This window comes from Anas acuta, chromosome 3 (assembly GCF_963932015.1).
Source record: "Anas acuta chromosome 3, bAnaAcu1.1, whole genome shotgun sequence".
In the NCBI taxonomy this organism is placed as follows: Eukaryota; Metazoa; Chordata; class Aves; order Anseriformes; family Anatidae; genus Anas; species Anas acuta.
Window position 1 is genome coordinate 5,537,291 of NC_088981.1, and position 18,627 is coordinate 5,555,917.

The 18,627-nt window shown below is 41.2% G+C and overlaps 1 protein-coding gene across 1 annotated transcript in view; it reads right to left on the bottom strand.

Moving 5' to 3' along the window:
* Positions 1 to 14,576, bottom strand: part of HAO1 (hydroxyacid oxidase 1) — a 28,918-nt gene extending 14,342 nt beyond the window's left edge. The window contains exons 1-2 of the mRNA XM_068675389.1: positions 14,391 to 14,576; positions 6,078 to 6,229 (exon numbers count right to left, since the gene is read on the bottom strand). Of these exons, the coding sequence (XP_068531490.1) occupies positions 6,078 to 6,229; positions 14,391 to 14,527 (289 nt within the window). The 5' untranslated portion in view covers positions 14,528 to 14,576. The remainder of the gene's footprint in view (positions 1 to 6,077; positions 6,230 to 14,390) is intronic.
* Positions 14,577 to 18,627: the final 4,051 nt, after the last annotated feature.

Sequence of the window (18,627 nt, forward strand, 5' to 3'; positions counted from 1 at the left end):
ACAGGACCTACTTGTGAAGTCCACAGGAGAACAGAGCAATGATGGTGGGACACTGGAACAGGTGGCCCATGGAAGTTGTGGATGCCCCATCCCTGGAAGCATTCCAGGCCAGGTTGGATGGGGCTTTGGCAACCTAGTCTAGTGCAAAGCATCCCTGCCCACAGCAGGGGGGTTGGAATTAGATGGTCTTTAAGGTCCCTTCCAACCCAAACCATCCTGTAACTCTATAATAATGATTCTCAGCCCTTTTTTCATCTTTAAACCATGTCTCCTTCCTAACTCTGCTGGGATATCACTACGGTAACTGATACTGAAAAGGTACGGAGTTTATTCCTGTGGGCAACCCAAAGGCAACGTACCTCAGTGGAGAGCACTGGAGAAGGTCCCAGTTTAACTTTTCTTGTTTTGTCAGGGTTACCTTCCTTGTATGGAAAGGGTAAATCTCGCTATTTTTCTCTTGCTCTGCAACTTCCCACTGTTTGCCTTTTAGGGGCATCTCAGAGGCATGTTGGTCAAAAAGCCCCACTGTGGTCATTTTTCCCTGAATCCACTGTCCCCGTGTTCGGGGCCAAAGGACAAGTTTGGGATCAACATGGTGTCCTTTTGGCACAGTGGTATTTCTCAAGAGAAGTAGCTATGTTCTTTGAGTTGCATCTCCTAAGAAACAGAGTTGTTTAAAGTACTTAACATTGCTCTCTTGACGAAACACACTTGGCTGAGAAATCCCCTGCCCAGACTTACCTCACTTACCCCTTTCAAAACTCTCTGTGCAAGTTGGGCCGACAGCTTGTTGACACAACATTTTGTCAGCTGGGCAGGAAGGCAGCAGGGAAACACGCTGCCAGGTCTGAAGGGCTGTCATGCCAGAGCACCTGTATATAGTTGCACCATTAAGTCCCCTGGCCATACACATCTCTGGGGGAGTGAGGATTAGGTCCCGTGTTGTCCCACATGAATATTTTCCTTTCAATGACTCTGTGTAGTAGCCATACCCTGAAATTTATTTTATTAGATCATATAAGTAGCAAGTGAGAGATGGGTGCAAAGTCCTGCTGTTGTCACCATGGGACTGAGCACAAAAAACAGCAGATCACAAAATACTTTGCTCAGTCATGGGAACATCAGATGAGCACAAGAAACCTGAATTCAGATGTTCAGCAGCATTAAAGAGACAAAAAGTGTTTCAGAAGCCTGTTAGGAGCCAAGGGAGCAAAGGTATTGATCCCAGTCTAGGTGAAAATGATAGAGCTGACAGTAAGTAAACAGGTGGGAAAAACACTTTTCAGCCAGTATTCCTCTTCTCTATTTGGCAAAGCAGACTGTGCAGATGCATCACAGGTGATGGTGAAATCCTTCTTGAGTCAGCAGTAACTCAGAAAGCTGTTTGAGAGCAATTTCAGAGTAAACAGAAAATCATCAGATGTAAACAACTAGCTTTCAAATTTTTTGAAAGATCCGGCCAGGAAAACAATTAAGCTGTTCAGCCCAATTTTCAGTAAATCTAAGAAAAGCTAGGTACTGCAGTACCACTTACGGGCTAAACCAACAGAATACGAGGTAATCAGTCAGTAAGAATTAAGACAGCGTTATGCAATTAGCATCACTATATAATAGAAATCTTGATAAAATAATGCTACATATCTGCTCATGATCAAGTGAGATTTCAAAAAATTTGCTATTTCTTGCTAAGCAGCTGGATAATGCACAAGATTTTGTTTCAACGTACTTAAAGGTGGGTCCTATTTACAGGACCATGAGTGCTACTGTACTCATGGGCGAGTACAGACAGAAAACAACATGGGGATCACTTTGGTTTGCAAGTACAGCATGAAGTCAGGATGGAAATGAATATATTTGCATTGAGGAACAGTGAATCTTCCAATGGACAAACAAGGGAAAAAAATGGAAAAATTCTGCTGAAAAGTGTTTAGAGAACAGCCCTTTGCTCTTTAATGGTGGCTAAGATTATTCATTGAATTTGGCAAATATTTTTTAAAGAAGCTGAAATTGGAGTGGGAAGGACAAGAAAAATTCACCAAAGTCAAAATGTCATGCATTGATATTTTCAAAATGGAAATGTTTTCTTCTGAGCTAACACTTTTGTTTCAAAAGTGAGCTATGGTTAAAAGCATTAGCTAGTAGGAAAGTGAAATAAAACATTGCCTTTTGGATCAAATTAAACGTTTCAGTTAATCCAAAACAATTTTCCTCCCAATTTTTCAGTTTCTACTGAAAAGGAAAATCCTGTATTTGAAAAATTGCCACAGATGAACTACAACAAAAATGCTAGGGAATACACTTGAAGAAAGCCCTGAAGAAGAAAAAAAAAAAAAAAAAAAAAAGAATAACTTCTGCCAGGCCCATGAAATGGTTTAAAGTATGAGAAAGCACTCAATAAGGAAGGACTCCATGTCCTTTTAGATATGTCAAAGAAAACTGACAAGCAAACTTATTGCAGCCTGTATGGACTATATATATAAAGTCTAGCCAACAAGTATAACAAAATCGAACCTCTGGAATTTGAAGCTATACAAGTTTTGACCACAATTACAGCTTATACTGTTCAGACTGGAGTTAACTTTTGTAGTAACTTACAAACATTGTGTTCAATTGCCTACCATCAGGAACTTTTAATATCACAATTCAACATTTTTTTCCCCCCAAATTAACCTTTACTAATGAAACTGAATTGTTGATGAAGTTGTGTTTAAGGCAAGTGGCCAGACTTTGACCTATTTTAAGTCAGACACATGCTCCTTTACTCCAGTGTGGTCATTTGTGGAGCAGCCTCCCTCAAGGAGAAACAGCAGCTCCCCAAAACACAACTCCTGCCTGAAGCAAGGGGTCTGCAAAGGAAGTTTTACCTAATGAGAGACAGCATGACATCGATGCCCTTCTCCCCAGAGAGGACGTTTATGCAGCAGCCTGCAGGCAAACACACTGGAAGAGCAGAGCAGATCAAAGCACAATGCTGTTGCTTAAGGGAAGTCACTGGTAGGACTAGACATTGCTGATGAAATACAAAAACATAGGGAAAAAAAAAAAAAGTTGCTATTTCTACCTACACCACCCTGTTCTGTAGGTGAAGATAACGCGAATCCAAGATCATGTCCTGAGGTTCAATTCCAACCTGGCAGCTGCATTTCTTGTGGCACCTGCAGGGTTGTGCCCAGGCACACGCACACACGTGCACTGTGGGCGCTCCTCTGGGCAGCTGCTATGCCCCCCAGTGAAAGTCAGGATGCATGATGCCTGGTCCTACAGCTACTCAAGCCAGGAGGGGACTAGGCTCAGACCACGCTGTGCTTTGTAAGGACCATCACAACAGCTGTATGCATTGTTTCCTATACACCTGAGCCAAAATTCAAGCTTACAAGTACATAGTGCTTTCAGAAAAAGCCATGAGACTACGGATCAGACTTTCTTGCCTTGCATAAACCAGTGCAGATGAAACAAAAGTGGATTTAAAGCAACCAACAGCCTGGCCACTTGTATTTCTGAGGTATCACTAAGTTTAAGAGAAGTTGGATGTAACAAAACCCTTGATCCCAAATGTCCCAAATTTAAGGGAAGCTTTAAGCCAAACGTGTACTTTACAGCTAATCCCTGTCATCTTATAAGGTCAAACCAAAAGCTTGGCATCAATTGCCCTGCTCCACCTCTAACAGAGCACAAAACTGAGGACTTTTTCTACAAGAAATGCTAATGCAATACAGAGGGTGTGATTTTAATTACACTGTCCTTAAAGTGATGAAAAATTTATCAACTCCCAAGGATATGTTTATTTGACCACATTTTCAGACCATTGCCAGTACACGAAGCTCTCCCCTAGCTTGAAAATCCAGGAATATTAAATGCAATAATCATGTTACAGTTTGAAACTAAGTGCAAAAGAGTCAGGAAATTCCAAAATTAAGTTATCTACCACAACCATAACTCAGCCCTAGTAGTTAGCCTTATTTTATCACTCAACTCTATATGCAGTTTTAGATTTATGATATAAAATGTGGCCAGGCCATAGTATTGGTGGATATTTTTGTTAAGAAAAATCTTGGGTTTTGTATATTTCTAATCTCACTCTTAACATTGCATTAATGTGTTTGCACTTAACAGTATTATGCTTCAGAGTTTCCTCCCAGCATAACCTGGGCCAGAAATAATTCACAAGCTTTGCCAAAGGCCAGGACAGCACTAACGCAGCTGACAGGACGCTGCTTCTCCAACCAGTTCAAGGTATTCGAGCTCCATCGTGTGGAACGTGCCTGCACATACAATACGCACGCTATCTGGCTTCTTAATCAATTTCTTAGCAAAAAAATATAAATAAATAAATTAAAAAAAAATCCCCAAATGTACTATAAATTAAAAAAAAGCCTCCTTTGACAGAAAGGAAAACTCAGATTGTTCCTTGTTGAGAAGCAAAGTCTAAGCCTCACAACAAGGCTGAGTTTGCTGGAGGCCTTGGGAAACAATACTGAAGTGTTGCAGCTCGTCACAGTGAACCTCCCAGCAATGCCGCATTTTAACAAGAATCAAGACCAGCTGTCACTGCAGGGCATATAATCAGACTCACTTCACACTAGCATTTGCTGCATTGGTCATGGAATTGCTGTTAAATTAATAGCTCGTCCATGCACAGGACTACTTCTGTTCTATAACCATTTCGATTCTACCAGCATTTGGGTATTGAAACGCACACCCTGATGCTTTTTGTATGCAGCAGACACACCATGTGGCCTCTTCTGAGATTGTGTCATTCTGCAACTTGGATTAAAGGAGTGAGAAATTTTCGCATTTGGATTCTGTTTAATACCCCATTTCTCACACACTTTAAGGCTGCCGGCTCCACAACAGCAACCTCTTTGCGTATCATCTAGCTTGGAGGAGCCCTTTTCTTGCCTGGGATGTCCTAAAAAAAATGCCATGTTTGAAGCAAAAGGTCTTAAGATAGGCAAGGGCTTCTGAGGCAAAGACATGGATGACCACTGGTGTCCATTAACAGACTTGTGAAAGGAAGCATATCTTGTCATGAAAATATATACACATTTACATTTATAGAATGTATAAATATACAGATGTTTTCAATTTTTATTTTGATGAAAAATTATATTAAGGATTCCTGCAGGCCTGTGAAACATCCATAGTTAGGAGAAAGCTCACACCATGACAGATGCTCTGGTGGAGTGGGCAAGGAGGACACCAAGGGAAGATTTTGGCACCAGATGACTGTTCAGCCAAGCAAAAAGTATCCACAGCTTGCAAATTCAAGCCAGAAAGAGGCAGCTTTTATTTATTTATTTATTTTAATTGCCATTTCTGTTTAAAAAATAATATTTTATTTTTTTTTTTTTTAAAAAAGGTGATTTTTCTACCATTTTATTCCCAAAACAAGACCAAATGACTTTCCTAAAAAGGTGCTGCCAAAGTGGTACAAAAACAACCTGCCAGCAGTTGCAGGGCTAACATAATGCAGTCATGCTAGTTAAATACTGTAGTCTTTCATAGCCCTAAAAAGCTAGGGATGCATTTTTATTACAGAGGATCACAAAAATATTTCTGCCGGTTCTCCAGAAAGGCACAGTCTTTAACAGAAGACAGTTACAACAGACAGAGGGCTGAAGAGAGGAATCCTGGAGCCATCACACAGCTCCAGCTTACCCACAGAAGGACATCAGATGTTCTCCTTGGCCTCTTCCAGTTGGGTCACACAACCTGCTGCACTTTGCATCACCCATGTCCAGTTCTCCACATTAATCTGTATTTGTTGTGACTAAATTTGCTGTGACATGGACTAAAGCTAATAGTAATTCTTTCCCCTCCATTTTCACCCTTGAGAATTAAGTACTACTATTCTGATGTGTCAGACTGCAACCACTGTTGAAGATGTTTGGGCAAAGCCTGTGTATGCCTTAAGTCTGGGATCCAGATCAAAGCCACCTCCTGTTCTGATGTCCTGGGCATCTACCTTTTCCATCTGAAGACACAGAAACAAGTGCCCACCTGCTCCCTTCCCACCATTTTTTTGTTTGTTTGTTTATTCAGAGATAAGAGGACTGCAGGGATGCTGCACGGTTTACCTTTAGCAGTAGCCATCTCTCCATCAGGGTGAGCCATGCGCTGCATAGCAGTTGCTCCAACACAGATGGGCATGCTGATTTTCTGCCCTAAGACTGAAGTTGACAGGTCCATTACAGACACATCCCTGAGCACCCGGGGGTACAGCTTCCACCTGACAAATAAATAGAATAAAATACCTGCATCACTGGAATTATAGTTCCTAACGTCCAAGAGCAGATTTTCCTGTTGTCAAGAGAAAACTGGTGAAAAATGGAGGGGAGGATGCTGCAACAAGGCTCTAGGGAGGAGATTGCTAGAGCAGAACATTGTGCGAGCTGGAGCTGTAGAGAACCTGCAAAACGTACAAAGCAAGGAACAAGCAGGCAAGAAAGGACCAAAATCAATGGAGAGCGAAAGAGGCAAAGATCCTTTGAAAACAGTTGGCTGGTATCATTTGAAAGAAAAGATGGGAGCTGCAAAAGAACATTTAGTGAATCCCTGCTTCCCAGAAAACCTTGGGACGGAGCTGGATGACGGAAGGTGTGCAGGAACAGAAGAAATTAGTCACCCTCTCAGCTCCCTTGGTTGCTTGTTTGATGGGACAGGGAGCCAAAGGATACAGGATTTTTGTATAAAATGAGCCTGGCTAGCATTCTCACCCCTTCTTGTCCCTGTGCTCTGGGTCTCTGCATTGAGAAAAATGAGCTGCCACACTTCTTCCAGTGGAAAACAGGTGAGCAGGATCACTGCCTTGGCTTTTCTCAGCTCAGAGGGGCATGGACATTCACTGCATTATATCTTTGCTGACACCTTTTGAGAGCCGCTAGGCCTGGAGAAGCCCCAACCCCAGCAGACACAGGCTGCTGTGCATCACATGCTTAGCTGAAAAGTGACTGCAGCCCCAGGAGCAGCCCGTCATACCACAAAGACTTGAGATTTCCAGGAAAAGACCAAACGCAGCCACTGTAATTTGGTACAGGAAAAGACCAAGTAGCACAATTACTTTCCCAAGAGACTAAATTACAATCTAGTCCTTGAATGACTTGGCCCTGAATCTGCTCAGCTGTTCCTGACCTTGCTTTGCTTCCAATGCCTCCACCAGAAACCACACCAACCCAGGGTTTCATTCTCCTTGAGCTTGGGTACAAGTGGAAGCTGACTCCAAAAGAGAACTAAAACGCCCACAACACACCTGAAGATGCAATCAGGCTGGACATCACAGGTTTGGACACAAAAATTTATCTCCTCCTTCCCGCTCCCAAATGAGGGCACAACAAGCCAAGGAACCCTGTCACAGGGTCAACTAGACAGCACTGGCAGTATCCAAACCTATCTTAATGTGGCTGGATTCATGGGGGTACATGTGAAAGTGGGCTTTTTCTCATCAACCACGAAATGTCATGGTGCAGCCGCTGTTAGCACAAGCCACAAGAGGGTGTGCATCAGCAGGTGCTGGCTCTCAGGGGTGTGCTCTGAGCAAGGTCCCAACGTTCTCTGCAAGCAGTAATAGGCTCTGCATCAATGTCTTACTAATGCATCTGAAAGACCGTACTTTTAGATGATTGCTATTGAACTTTTAATTAAAGAAAATAATTAAAAGCTTAATCTCTAGTACTGCCGAACCTGACTACCTGCTCAGCACTAGAATGCCTGAGGGAGATGGATACTGTTATTATTAGCATGAAGAGAGCAACCAGAGCCAGTTATCTTCAGACCGTGCTCTGACTCTGAGTAGCGGTCAGCTTGAGCTTGCATACTAAGCTGCAGGTTGGGGGTGGTTGGGAAGGAAGGAAGGAAGAAAAAGAAACAAAAAAGTCTTTTCATTTTATAGAAAGATCAATTTTCATTTCCATACAAAGCCTGAGACACAGCCAGGATGAGACCCAAATTTCTTATGCTGTAGAGCACAGGGCCATGCTCGTTCTCCAGAATGTGCTCCCCAGGGAGGAGAAGGACGGTTATGATGCTTGGAAGAAGAGATGCTGTTGTGGGAGTCAGCTGTATTATTCAATGCCAAGACACACACTGTAAGTATGTCTCCTCGGACTTGTTTTCATGCTTCTGTGTCAGATTGTTATTTTTTAGGGGAGGACAGGCTGAGGGTGGGACAAAGAAAACATGACTTTTTTCCCCCCTTTTTCCTAATCTTCATTCCAAAGGCTTTCTCCCAGCTTCAAGGCATCTTTTCCCAGCAAATACAAATTCATTAGCAATCTTGCTCAAGTTTACAGACTAACGCAAAAGCATAAGGATGTGAAATAACTTACCCTTTTCCAGCCACCTAGTTCTCAGCTGTCCCTGACCTGTAGGATTTTTTTTACATGGTGCAAGCAAAGCACACATTTGAGCGTCAGTCCTGAAGAACCAAATCTCTTTAGTTCTTTTAGCTCAGAAAAGAAGCAGAAAGAGCAAAGATCCCCTATCTCCCCCCAGCAGAGTATACAAGAGAAATGACACTGTTATAAGGAGCAATAAATGCTTTCCTTCCCACTCACCTTTATGTACCATCAAATAACTCTGTCCACAAGCTTTTTGGGGCCATCAGATTTATTAGCCCCAGAATTTAAACAAATACTTCTCCTGATTGATTTTGTGGCTTCTTCTTTCCTTGCATCTTATTAGGTCACACGCTTTAGACCAGCATCAAATCAACACTCATAACTGAGCACTTCCTGGGTCCCACAAACACCACCAAAGGGATCATTATCTTACTAATATGCTCTTTACAAAAGCAGCAACAGGCTTTATCAAACACGGATTTTTTTTCAGCTGTGCCTTTACCAAACAACTGAAATTAGGTATTTTCTGGACAATCCATAGGGATATACCCTTAACAGCAGTAAGGATAAACCAAGAGCATTATTTCCCAGTAACCAGAGCACACTTTTGTTAGACTGCCACACAAGACATGCTTCCTCCAATTCTTTGAGCAAAAGCATTTGCAAGGTATTTTGTAAAGACCTTGTACATCTGTTATTTATCTTGTCACCCACACCTTTTTAAACAAGGCCCACACTTGCATGTTATAATCACTAATTACAAGTTGCTGCATCTTTCTTACCAGCTGGTGGCTGGAAAGTGCTGCACTGGGGAAGGTAGTGAGCTCTCCCAATTCAGACAACTTCAGCTGAAAGCTGTTTTGAAAGAAGGATGAAAGTGAAGGGGGATTAATGGGCTTTCCCTTTTCCTTCCCTGTTCAGAAATTTCAAAATGTAAATTATTCTTCAATTGAGTAAGATAAAGAGGAGAGCACTCATTTTTCAGACTCTTTTTCAGCTTTGAAAAACTGCTGAAATTTTCAAAATCTAGCACATTTTTCAAGCAGCTGTTCTCATTTCTCTTCTGAATTCATACTAAATAATCCCTTCACACTGCATCGCTAGTAGTGTGCTTGGGAAAGGACACAGTGTTCAGGCAAAGGCCCCATCCCAGCTCCAACCCTCTTTGATAACCTTAATCTCCCCTACTGCCTCTACTTCCCATCACAAGGGGCACGTACCATGGCTGCACAAGGCCAAGCAACAGCTGCTTTTGCTTGTGGAAAATACATTTTCTCTACCAGGACGTCTCACCATCCACACAACAATTCTTTTCAGAGCACGCTGAATCTGAGGTGAAAGACGCTGCAGACACATAACCAACCTGTTATTCCAAGCATTCCTTTCTTTTCCTCTCCCTGCAACTTGACATGTTTGTTTGACCCCAATCACATTCTCAGCCTTAATTTAAATATTGGTCAAAAAAAAGCATGTGCCCAATCATTTTAATGCCCTTAATACCTAGCTACAAGATGATGGTACATTTACAGAAAATATACATCAGTGCTGTCACTGATAAACAAGCTCCTGGTACATGACAACAAAATGCATCATCTTCAAACGCCACTGGGAAGTCAGTGGCAAAACATGTCACAGCAGATTATCAGAAATGTATTCCTAAACACACATATTTCTACCCACATTAAAATGCAGAAAGAGGTGATTTTAGATTGATTTCTTGAGTGCCATCAAGCCAAAGGCACCCAACCAAGCCTTGCCTTGTCATAAAATCTATTCTTTATTCAGGCCTGTTGCTTTCTTGACAACTTGAGTGTGAATTTAATCACCAGACAGCACAGTGTTGGAAGGACATTCAGTGTTTCCAGACACAGAACAAATGCAAGGTGAATAAAGTCAGATGCCATAGGGAATAATGGATGCTCTGACACCTTAAATGATTGTCTCTGGCCTTAATGCCTCACTTATGCAAGTACCATTTCCACTTCATTTAGAAACTGAATAAAGAATTATCTGGCCTTAGCAGGAAAATGCTGATGTTGAAATGCAAGCACCAGTTCATCAGTCCAACATCAAATCTCAGATAAACTGGAAGCTAGAGCAGAATGACTGTACCTAGCGTTGACTTCATCTGAAACCTTGGTCTTCTGGGGGCATTTTATGCTCCAGTATCTAATTACAAGTCCAAACTACTTTAAGTTCCTGTGTTGTCAAGAGGCCAGGACATGTGATTTTATCAAATGGATATGAATTGTGCTGTTCCAAAAATTGCATAGACCGTTCCAAAGGTATTGCATTATTTATCAACAGCCATTCATTTGCTAGATCACTCCTTAATAATAATCTATTTCCACTGTAAATGCAACCACTAAGTTGCCAAAAACATTAAGAGCTCACAAACTTGACTGATTTTTTATTCCAGATAGAAAGTGTCCTATCATTCTGTCTCACCTTAACAATCTTGCACCATGCATTACAAAAATACTAGCTAAGAATTCATGCTTTTGGTCCAATTTCATGCTTTTTTCTTTTCCATTTGAATACAAATATTTATATAGATACCTATAAATATTTAAATACCGTAAACATCTTTAAACAGACCGAACCCTGTGTCCTGAAATGGTATTTACTAAACTTTTGACAGTAGAAATCAAAATGAGATTTCTCTGGTCAGTGGAAGCAAAGCTCTTTGTACTTCTTTCACAAAGTCATCTGACTCTGTGATCTTTGTGGGTGTAAAGTCCATCTTACTTTATATTTACCTACGATCTGCACTCAGGAGTAGGGAGATAACCAATAACATGTTTAAGACAAAGACTATGCAACTCAGGGACTGAAACCAGAGTGAGTAGCAGCCCTGCACCCATAATGGTTAGATCATGCTTCTCTCACAGAAGCATCATATTAAAAACAAAGGTTTTTGAAGTTGCTCATGCTGAAATTAGTCTTAAAAACTAGATAACCTTGGGTCTATACAGAGAGAGGGGGGAAGTGAAGGGAAGGTAACAAGCATAGTTTTGACTTCAATATTTCTGGCCCATGCCATCTCTTTTTGGCTGTTGATAAATTGATGATTTAATAAAACAAATCCCATTTGTCAGTCATTTGGATTTTATTAACTGCCTTTTGGAAGACATTTAAATGGTCTAGAGCAACTGCTGGAATAGGATCATCTAATACTCAGGCAAATTAAGGGAGAGCAAAGACAGAAACACAGCTTCCACCTCCAGAACCACCCCCGCTTGTAACTTTAATGTTGAGGAGGAGGAAGCCAGTACACGGGCATTTCAGTCACACCAAGATCTGGCAAAGTTACACTCCCTCAGGCTGTTCAAGGCACTTCTAATTAATACCACCCTCAGTCACAGCATCCCTGTGGGCTCTGCAGTTTTTGAATGCCTAAAACTGGAGGCTGAAAATACATTGAAAGACTGCAGGAAAGAGGTGAATCCAACAGGTGACCAGGCTGATGCAAGGAGGCCTGTATGAGAGGAGTCTGCTCCTGCAGTGGGAAACTTCAGAGCAAAGCTGCTCTCATCACTAACATTTAGCCCCACTAATACCAAGATGGCAACTTGACATACTCATTTTTTGTTAGCTGGTTTCCATACAGATTAGATCTATGATTCATGGTGTAACCGTGATTATGACCATGATTAGCTCTAGTAGTCAGTAGTTTAAAAAAAAAAAAATACACACACTACCCTTATAGTTTATTACCTCTGATCACTTCTTCTGAACGTGCTATTCTTAACATTTTATTTTGTTCTTATTAGGGTAAATAGCCTTTATAAGGCATCTGGAAACATTCAGTGAAGAAGCATCACACCCTTTCTTGCTTCTATTTGCTCCTTGGAGCAGTTATTTCATTTGTATATGAACACCACCAAGCACAAGAAGATTTCAGTTGATAATGGGGGCTTCTGCATAGAGATGGAAGGTCCGGAATAACCAGTCACAGTGTAGGTTAGTGGTTTTCTTCTGACACTGTAAAGCTTTTCTATGTATGTCCCTAACATTAGAGCTGACTTTTGAAATGCCAAGTTTTCTTGAATCTTAAGAAAGTTGCATGAGATTTCCAGTTGAATTGCTCACAGCCTGTGGAAAAGCAACAGGAGCAGTAACTAGGATTGCTGCTCTACAGCATTAATATTCTGCTCTGCCACAAGCTTTCTGTGTATATCTGTATAATTCACTTAATTCTGGATATACAAGAAGCTACAGGCAACTATTTAAGTACAAATGAGCCTGAATTTAAAAGACTTGTACCTTCAAACCTGTTGATCCATTTTTAACTCATTCCAAAATCCAGAAGTGTTCCCGCACAACCCTTTCCTTTGTCAACAGAAACATTTTCATCTCCCAGGAGATTACAGACTGCAATAAGCTCAGAAAGAGATGAGAACTCCATTGCAGCATTTCCTTAACTTCAGACACCTGGGACCAGTTAGCTTGGTGGCCACTCTGCTCAGTCCCCTGGTGCTGTGGGTTTCCTTTCAGGCACCCAGCTCCCTCTGAGTGTGCAGGTCCTAACCCAGCAAGCTGCCTAGAAGTTAGCACTGAAACAAATACCTGCCCTTCCTCTAACCCTTAGCTGATATTTCATTTCAAAGGCATAAGGCAAACAATACCTATCACCACTGTGAAGTGATTTGAAGTCCAGCTAGTGGCAGGTGCTGTGAGATGAAGGTACTGTGGTGAATTGAGCCGTACCCCATAAGGATGTGAGAATCCAGCCTAGTAAATTTTTCTACAGATATGGGAACATCCACACCACTTGAGATTAGACTGAGCTCACTCAGTGACTCTTCATTAGTGCCAACTTTAAATTTCTACCCTATTCTGATGTTAAAAGAAAAAAAAATGCAGAGTGATCCTGACCACTCCTGCAATGCAGCATGTAACATCTGTCCACATTTGACATTTTTGTTTGAGCTCAAGGCAGAAACTATTAGCCATGCTGCCAGGATGGGTGACATTTCTGAAAGAAAATCAAAGTAGGGAGGGAGAAAGATTAAAGATAAATTGGGAAAAATAGTTATGGTTTGTTAGACACAGCAGGATTAAAGACAAAGCCTTAAGAGATTAGCAAAAGAAGAGCACAGGAGAGTTAGATGTCTGCACCAACAGAGGGTAACAGAAGGAAAGGGAAGTTAACACCTGCATGTTTAAACAGTTTGACTGGGCTCAACCAGGATGAGGTGATCAGCCTGCTGGCCACGTTCTCTCCTTTCTGCTCTGCTAGGGATGATGCTCTGGTAGCAGAGCTGCAGCACAGATTCAGGGAACAGGGAGCCAACATAACACAAAGTGATTTGACAGGAGTTTTGACACTCCTCCACCGAATCTGACAGGAAATGTTGCTGCTTTACTCTGTGCTGACCTTGCACTTCTGGGACAAAGGGTTGAGTGATTTGAGGTATTGACGACAGGAGCCCAGAGCTATGGTCTGCAAGTCAAAACTGGTTTACAATAGTACCTATCATTTACAATACTTCATGGTGAAGTGCTGACCTTTTGTTGGAAATCTGAACAGTCACACAGCAGCCACACAGTGCTGAGCACTGGCTTTCAGAGCTTTCTCCAGAGCACACCGCTAGGGTAGGAAGCTGCAGTTTAGCAGTGGTGCACAGACTTACCAGGGAAGGCCACAAAAATAACTCAGTTTAGGAGGTACAGTTGTGTTAAAACTGACTCAGGACCTAAAAAGTACAATAATACAAGAATGTGTTGCCTGTATAATAGCTTAAAATGTAGAAGCTACACTTCCATCAGCTTATGAAATGTTGGTTACAACTGGAAAGTTTGTTTCCTGAAATAAAAGAAACAAAATGCAGGTAAAGTTAGATCGTGCTAGTGCATTTTTAGGACTGCTTTTTGATAGAAAATGTAAGGTAAAGGAAAAGAAACGAGAGAGACAGATGTTCTGAGAAGGAATTCTTTGAGTCAAAAAATAAAGAAGTTTCAGAAAAAGTTTTGTTGACACAAAAAGAATATTACACTACATCTCCTAATAACATAACTTACGCACTCTACAACCTTAAATTATCCTCCTACCTTGAGAATGCTGCCACGTTATCTGCTAACGTCTCCTCGTCATCTGCTCCAGATCGGTAATAATCATACACTGATTTGGGGAGAAATTTTTTAGCATAATCTTCAAAATCCGAAATACAAACTGGCTTTCCAGACATGCTTGCAGATCTCACAGGATAACTCTTTAATCCTACTTTCCACTTTTAAACTCTGTATTTCTGTCTGTAAATCATTAATGTGGGATCTCATCAAGATTTGACTTGCTTATCAATGCACAAAAAAATATACACCAACTTCTTGTGTCATATTGGACTTCAGCACCACATTTTATTTCATGTGGTGGAGGTGAACCTAGGACATAATAGAAAAAAGACTTAAAACTCCAGTAACAGGCAGGTACCATCTCTTGTGTATACCTATCGTGTAAAATGTCCAGGTGACTGAAAAAATATAGCATTTATGTTCAAAAAGCAAAATTCTGACTCAGTTTATTTATAAAAGCTGGTCCAAGCCTGAACTGGCATTTAGAACAACAGTTAACACAAGCATGTTTCCAGTTATTTCCATTAAAACTCTGGATTTCTAGCCATGTTGCATAAACACAGCTGTCAACCAGCTAGGACATTTAATATATCCTCAGGCAAGTAATTCCTGGTTTTTGTTTTGTTTTGTTTTTCTCCTGGTAATTCCACCTCTACAACCCAGAGAACTCTATTCTTAGAATGTTACCAAATCATGTGCAGTCATCAGCTTCAAATAGTTAGCTTACCTGAGATGATACTCATCCAAAATGTAACATTAAGATTTCTTGATTTAATTTTGATTTAGGATTTAACAAATACTACATATACTTTGTTCGCAACAGGTATATAGCATTTGTTTGATAGGGAAAACCTGCAGTTATACGTGTATGTAAAACTCAATTTTCCTGCTGTGCACACTTGAATTATTAACAATGATTTTTAAAAATAAAAAACATGTTTTGGGGAGAATACAGAAATTGATCCCTTTATTGGCAATATTCTCTAAAGCATAGTATAAAACATGGTAGAACTTTGCAACAAGCACATGAATGAAGCAGTGTGCACTGTGGTCACCAAAGCCCAGCACACACACCTCTGTTTCTGTCCTCAGTGCAAGCAAGCCAGAGAACCTGTTGTTTGCTCACTGTCAGTTATTTGTGAGGAATCTCGTGATGAATCAACATGAAGAAATGCAATGCAGTAGAAGTACATATGTGCCTTAGAGTCACAACATTTTGGAGGAGGTAAGTTATTTGGTGTTATCTAAATTCTTCAGCCTTGATGAAGAAATAAAGTTAAACATAGATATACCTCTGTTAAAACCACAGCCATCGTCCTTGCTGTTGATTTATAAATAACAGCTAGGAACACAATATTCTGCAAAGAGTGAGAAAAGTGCTTAAGATTCAAAGGAGATTGTCAAGCATCTGTGGAGGAGTGCTTCAGGGAGTGAAGCAGGAAGGATGGTGCCAACTGTAAGGTCAGTTTCAGAAGTCATCTTAAGAGAACGATGGCACTGAAGAGATTTTCAGCTATTTCTAGCTGCTTTCCCAGATGAGGACATCTTAGCTTAAAACATATGGGGCCCCTTAGGGTGTTCATTTTTATAGCTGGTCAGAATATTCATGGAAGGAATTACTGGAAATGATTATCAATATACAATTACACCATCGGGCATTTATAATTGCATATAATCTAAATGCAAACTGGCTTACATTGACATTTCTCTGTGCTCCCAGCACAAAACAGGGGATATGTCTGCTTACATTTATTCAGTTTGTATCACATATGCTCTAGGATAAATGGCTGGTTTTAGCATGAGAAAGTAAGCACTGCGTGATAGCTAAACATTTTAATGTGTGCAACTGAATTCAACGTTAATGAAGGCAACATGTTGGAAATTTGCACAAAGTTGCTGAAAGTAACTACACTGTTTCCTTGCTGATCTTTTCCCCTACTTTTACATCTATATTCACTTCAAAAAAAAAAAAAAGTTAAGCTTTTCATAGCACTTCCCACATTAACCTTTCACTCTCCATTTATGTTCATTTATCATATTCACATGATACCAGCCTGTCTTTACTGGTCATTTTTTGCCACTCGTACTAGAAGTTCTCCTCCCTATCACTAAATTGCTCACATGCAATCCTTTATAAATCCCCCAAGAAAATGCCAAACGTGCCAAAGCACAGTGACTTCTTGTAGCCCAGGCAACATGCCCTGGGAAGTTACAGCCCTCAGAAGCTCACCAGGAGCTGGAGCTGCTCCTACTCCAGACACTCCTGGACACCACTGGCCCGTTTATGAGCTGAGGTATGGAGGAAACTGCCAGTATCAGCACAAAGGAAGTAAAAACTAAGCAAAAAAGTTTAATCTGTTGCTAAGCTACAATTGCGTATCCTCTTCCTGGTAGGATGAGTGCAATCCCTAGGAGGGCACAGCAAATGTCTCCCCAGCACATCTGACAGCGACACACAGACCAGCTCTGACACAGCTTCTTTCCAAGTAATTGGATCCTTATTTTAATGAATCTATCTGGCTGCTCCATCTCTGGATGAGGGACATCCTGTCTGCTTAACGAGACATCAGCTGTCTTCACTTTAACCTTGGAGCAAAAGGATAGCATCTTATTTAACAGTAAGGAGTTTGCCTGGGTAACCAAGGCAAATCTCATTGGTCTAAGTCAATGTGCAATTGAAATGTTCAGATGTGATTAGGGCAGAGAGGAAAAAGAAGTGCAGCAGTAACAGCCTCTCCCATATCAACTGTTTCTCAGTTGATCCCTGAGCAGGTCACTAGTGAATTACCAATGGAAAACGGCACCACATCAGCGAAGCTCAGCTGTACCAGGCTCTGCAAAGGAACCTCTTGGCACTTAAGTTAAAAAAGGGATATCACAAATTCAGGATGAAAAGCCCACAGAGGGCTGCAAATTATAATGATACAACTTCCAGCTCAGAAAGTGATTCGATCAGAAGCCAAAAAAAAAAGCATTCTAAGAAATATCAGTACACACTTGTCCTTACATATGTTATTTGCCAGAGAGAGGAAAAAAACTACGTGGAATTTTAGCCTGAATCACCATGTTCCTACTGCAGGATCAGAGAAACATCAGTATCTCTTGTAAAGCAGCAAGAACTCCACAGGTGAGGAATGAGTCAACTAGGATTTTCTCACTTGAGTTAACTGAAGTAAAGATTAACTGGAAAAGTTAACTCCAGTATATAATTAAAATATTTCGATGTCTCAGAGATTACTTAAGTGTTTCTCAAGAGTGCTGTGGAAAGCTGTTTTATCAAGTAACTTTTTACACAGGTAAATAGCTGTGTTTTAACTTCCAAATTCCCCATGGACATTCCTGAAGTTCTGCAAACAAGGTCAGAAAACACACCTTTATAATTGTGAACCCTGAAGTGAAGCGTTTTCAGTGAGTATCTCACCAATCAGAACTGAACCAATCCATTTTGACCCCTCCAAGTCAGAAGAATCAACAGAAAGTATTTTTCTTCAGCCATCTGACTTCAGCATGAGACTGATCCAAAGACAATGGCTTCGTTGTATAAATGAAGACAGTTTATTGTCACCCAGGAACAGCAAGTAGGTGGCCCAAACAACCTCCAGGAACGTCTGTTTTGGGAAGTCAGTTGGGAAGTCTGGGGACCACCAGGGTGCAGTGAGGCTGGAGCATCAAGCAGAACAGTTCCCAGGAGGACCCACATGACTGGGTACAAGGAAAACAACGCAGGGGAGATCTACAAGAAGGTTCACAGCATCATTTTTGGCTCCACAGCAATGTGGAAAAGAAAGAGTGAATTGCAGATTACCCCACCCATAGAGCAGTTCTGCTCTGTGCAGAGAGGCAGCCCAGGAAACTCACCTGATAAATCCAACTGCGTACTGGATCCTGTCATTCACATCACCCAGATATGCTGAAGCAACATTTCCTGGTAGTCACAAAACATCACTTCTCCCTCCAGTACACCCAGGCTTGTTTCTTTAGTAGTACCTGCTCACTGAGAACTGTGAGAAGAGGAAAGATTTAGGTCTGTACCTTCCTGACCCCACATAAGGTGGAAAGATGCCACAGATAAGTAGGGAGATGTGTACAGCTGTCCTCCGAGTCCCAGAGAGCGCTAGCACTGTTTGCATGGTTAGACAGTAGATTACTAGCCAAAAAAAAAATAACCTGTAGAGGTGACAACCATCAAGGGTTCACAGTTACACTGTTTTGCTCA